At 39.1% G+C, this 3,666-nt stretch overlaps 1 protein-coding gene across 1 annotated transcript; it reads left to right on the top strand.

Annotated features, from left to right (window-relative positions):
- Window positions 1–2,166: 2,166 nt before the first annotated feature.
- Window positions 2,167–3,129, top strand: LOC122199890 (olfactory receptor 151). Its single transcript, XM_042905271.1, has one exon. The coding sequence runs from the start codon at window positions 2,170–2,172 to the stop codon at window positions 3,127–3,129; it is 960 nt and encodes a 319-aa protein (XP_042761205.1). The 5' UTR covers window positions 2,167–2,169.
- Window positions 3,130–3,666: the final 537 nt, after the last annotated feature.

The raw sequence follows: 3,666 nt of genomic DNA on the forward strand, positions 1-3,666 counted from the left end.
TTTTATCTCCACTACTGGCTTGTTAGCTATAGCTCTTTTTTTATTATTTAGTTTTTGTCCTAGATTTTACAATATTTGGGCACTCTGGTGGCTCAGTTGGTTAAGCGTCCAACTCTCAATTTTGACTCAGGTCATGATCTCACAGTTGTGAGATCAAGCCCCACATCAGACTCTGTGCTGAGCATGGAGCCTGATGGAGATTCTCCCTCTCCCTTTGCCCCCCCCCCCCACATTCAATGTCTTACTATCTCACTCTTACGAAAGAAAGAAAGAAAGAAAGAAAGAAAGAAAGAAAGAAAGAAAGAAAGAAAGAAAGGAAGAAATATTTTTAAAATACAATATTTATCCTTTCTGGATTTTCCCCACCTGGAGAATAGAATGGAAAATTCCTACAGGAGATAAGCTGGTACAATCATTGGCTCATGCTGTTTATTTCCCTCCTTTCAGGAATCAATTTAGTGCTCCCTGTTGTCAGCTATCTGGAAAATATGGTTTCATATCCCTTGTCTGGTTTTCTAATTGTTTATGGTGAAACACAAAGTAGAAGTTCTTCCTTCATGTATGGAAATACAAGTCCACTTGCTAACTTTTAACTATTCGTTATGACCATGTTGTGAAATTCTTCAGATTTAAAACATAGATAAATAGACAGATATACAAATAGATATCTTCTTCAATCACATAGAACTTTTTTTTACTCACCCATAAGTTGAAATCATAAAAACTAAGGATTAGAGTTGTTTTAAGATCATTTCATCTATTGATCAATCTTGTTTAGAACTTGGGAAATTTTAGCCAGTGTGAGGCAAGTGATTTTCCAGGGGCTTACACTTACCACTTGATAATTACTCAACAGAGCCAACCAAATTACTTCTGGCAAACAAGTTATCAGAAGAAGAATACTATCTTCTCTTATAAATTATGTTTTCCTCTGCTTTTTCTTATTGGATATAAAGGAGAAATGAAGAAAACTCATCACAAGATGATGCAACACCCCATGACAGGAGTTGCTTCTCCAGACCAGCTTTAAACTGCCATTTTGACTTGGGAAGAATACCAAGATTCCTTCCAAGAAATCTCTTGGGCATCTACATATAATTACCATCAGCTAAAAATTTTCTCAGCATTAATCATAGGTTGACTCTAAAAACAAACAATAAGTAGTAATTTGGAAATCAACAACATAGAAATAGAAACATGGTGAAGCAATAAGACACATTATTTTAGAGGATACACGAAGTGGCCAAGGATGGGCTGACCACCAAGGATAAAGGATTTAGGGCTATGCAAAACGGGGGAGAAGGGAAAGTGTCCGTCTTACACACAAATTGTTTTGCTCTCTACCGTTAAGAGTCCCAAATTATTCTAGTTCCAATAAACACAAAACTTTAAAAAGAAACTTTTTTTTTTTTACTTTCTTTAGTTGAACTTTGCTGCCTTCCCAGAAACGTAGAGCTCAATGATAAAAAATGCATTCTGATCAATAAATCAGAACTAGTATAGGTAGGAACCTGACATCATTATTTTTTAAAGCTCCCAAAGTGATTATTGTGTGTAACCAGAACTAAGTACCCTAAGACCTCAAGTTCAATGACAAATTAGGACAAATTCCAGCTGCTTAACAAAAATCTACACTTATACAGCAACTAAATATTTGGAAAATATTTCCACATGTATTCTATTATTTTTTAAACTACAGGAATTGATAAAATAACTCCATTTATTTCTCAAATGTGGAGATTGAATTTCATCACTCAGTAATTGGTAGAGCTTTACCATCTCATATTACCTGGATTTGAGATAAATTAGCAACATGTTTTCATTTTATGGGTAATATTTTGTGATCTCATCAATGACAAGCGAAATTCTCTTTCTGGGGCAAAACTCACCTCAAAACCCATAAATAAAACATACTTGTAATTATTACCACGGTACTTGAGGAACATAAAAGTGGTAAAATCTCTAGGGGTAACCCCTTTTTTGCCATTTTTGTGTCCTCTAAACCATGGCAAAATCGTTTGAATCCTAGAAAACATTGAGTAAGGAGACAACCCAGAAAGCGTTAAGACTCAGGATGGATGCTGGTGACTAGCCTCATCAGAAAAACTCATGTATAGCCTTTCATGGGCTCTTCTCTCCCATCCCCACAGGGCTCCCAATCACAGGGGAATGGCTGCCGAAAATCACTCTACAGTGACCGAGTTTATTCTCAGGGGATTGACAAATCGGCCAGAGCTCCAGCTCCCCCTCTTCCTCCTCTTCCTTGGGATCTACTTGGTCACCATCATAGGGAACCTGGGCATGTTCACGCTGATTTGTCTGAATGCTCAGCTTCACACCCCCATGTACTACTTCCTCAGCAATCTGTCCCTTGTGGATCTCTGCTACTCCTCTGTCATTACCCCGAAAATGCTGGTGAACTTTGTGTCAGAGAAGAACATCATCTCCTACGTGGGGTGCATGTCACAGCTCTACTTCTTCCTTGTGTTTGTCATTGGTGAGTGTTACATGTTGACAGTGATGGCCTATGACCGCTATGTCGCCATCTGCAGCCCGTTGCTCTACCATGTCATCATGTCTCCTCAAGTGTGTTCCCTGCTGGTGTCTGTGGTCTATGCCACGGGATTTATTGGTGCAACAATAGAGACTGGCCTGATGTTAAAACTGTCCTACTGTGAGCTCCTCATCAGCCATTACTTCTGTGACATCCTCCCTCTCATAAAGCTCTCCTGCTCTAGCACCTATCATATTGAGATGACAGTGTTCTTTCTGGCTGGATTCAACATCATAGTCACCAGCTTAACAGTCCTTGTTTCCTACGTCTTCATCCTCTCCAGCATCCTCCACATCAGCACCACACAGGGGAGGTCCAAAGCCTTCAGCACCTGCAGCTCTCACCTTGCAGCTGTGGGAATGTTCTATGGATCTACAGCGTTCATGTACTTAAAACCCTCCACGGCCAGTTCTGTGGCCAAGGAGAATGTGGCCTCCATGTTCTACACCACGGTGATCCCCATGCTGAACCCCCTGATCTACAGCTTGAGGAATAAGGAGGCAAAGGCTGCCGTGCAGAAAACGCTGAGGAGAAACTTCTTCAGATGCAAATGTCATCATTCTTCCTCAGGTTGAAAATTGGGAGAAGTGTAGGGGAGAAGCCCTCCAAAAATGTAAACACATGTGAAGGGAGAACCACCACTTCTCAACATGATTCATTGGATTTATTCACTGATTTTTTTCCTCCTTCCTTTCTCCCTCTCACATCTCTCATATCCTACTCTGCTTGAATATGATTTCAAGTTCATATTTTCTTCCATTTGGGATCATTTAAAAAAATTTTGTTTATCCTTCACCCTCTGGTAAACCTGTTCTTTATCTTGATTACAATATAACATAAATTTAAAACTTTCAGCAATGAATTTAAGAGAGAGCTGTTCATTGATTTATCACCTTCTATAGAAAAAAATATTACCCAAACTAATAGTAATTTGCACTTGGAAGCACATAAGACAAATGGAGATGAATTTGAAAGTCATCAAGAAATAGCAAATAACCTCTTTTTGACCAGATTGTTCCCTCTATTCTCTCTCTCATTATGTGGGTTACCACTTACTTATTCCTGCCAAGATTGCTTACATGGTCCCTTCACTCAGTTACTGCCATCATCAT

Source organism: Panthera leo, chromosome D1 (genome assembly GCF_018350215.1).
Source record: "Panthera leo isolate Ple1 chromosome D1, P.leo_Ple1_pat1.1, whole genome shotgun sequence".
Lineage (NCBI taxonomy): Eukaryota > Metazoa > Chordata > Mammalia > Carnivora > Felidae > Panthera > Panthera leo.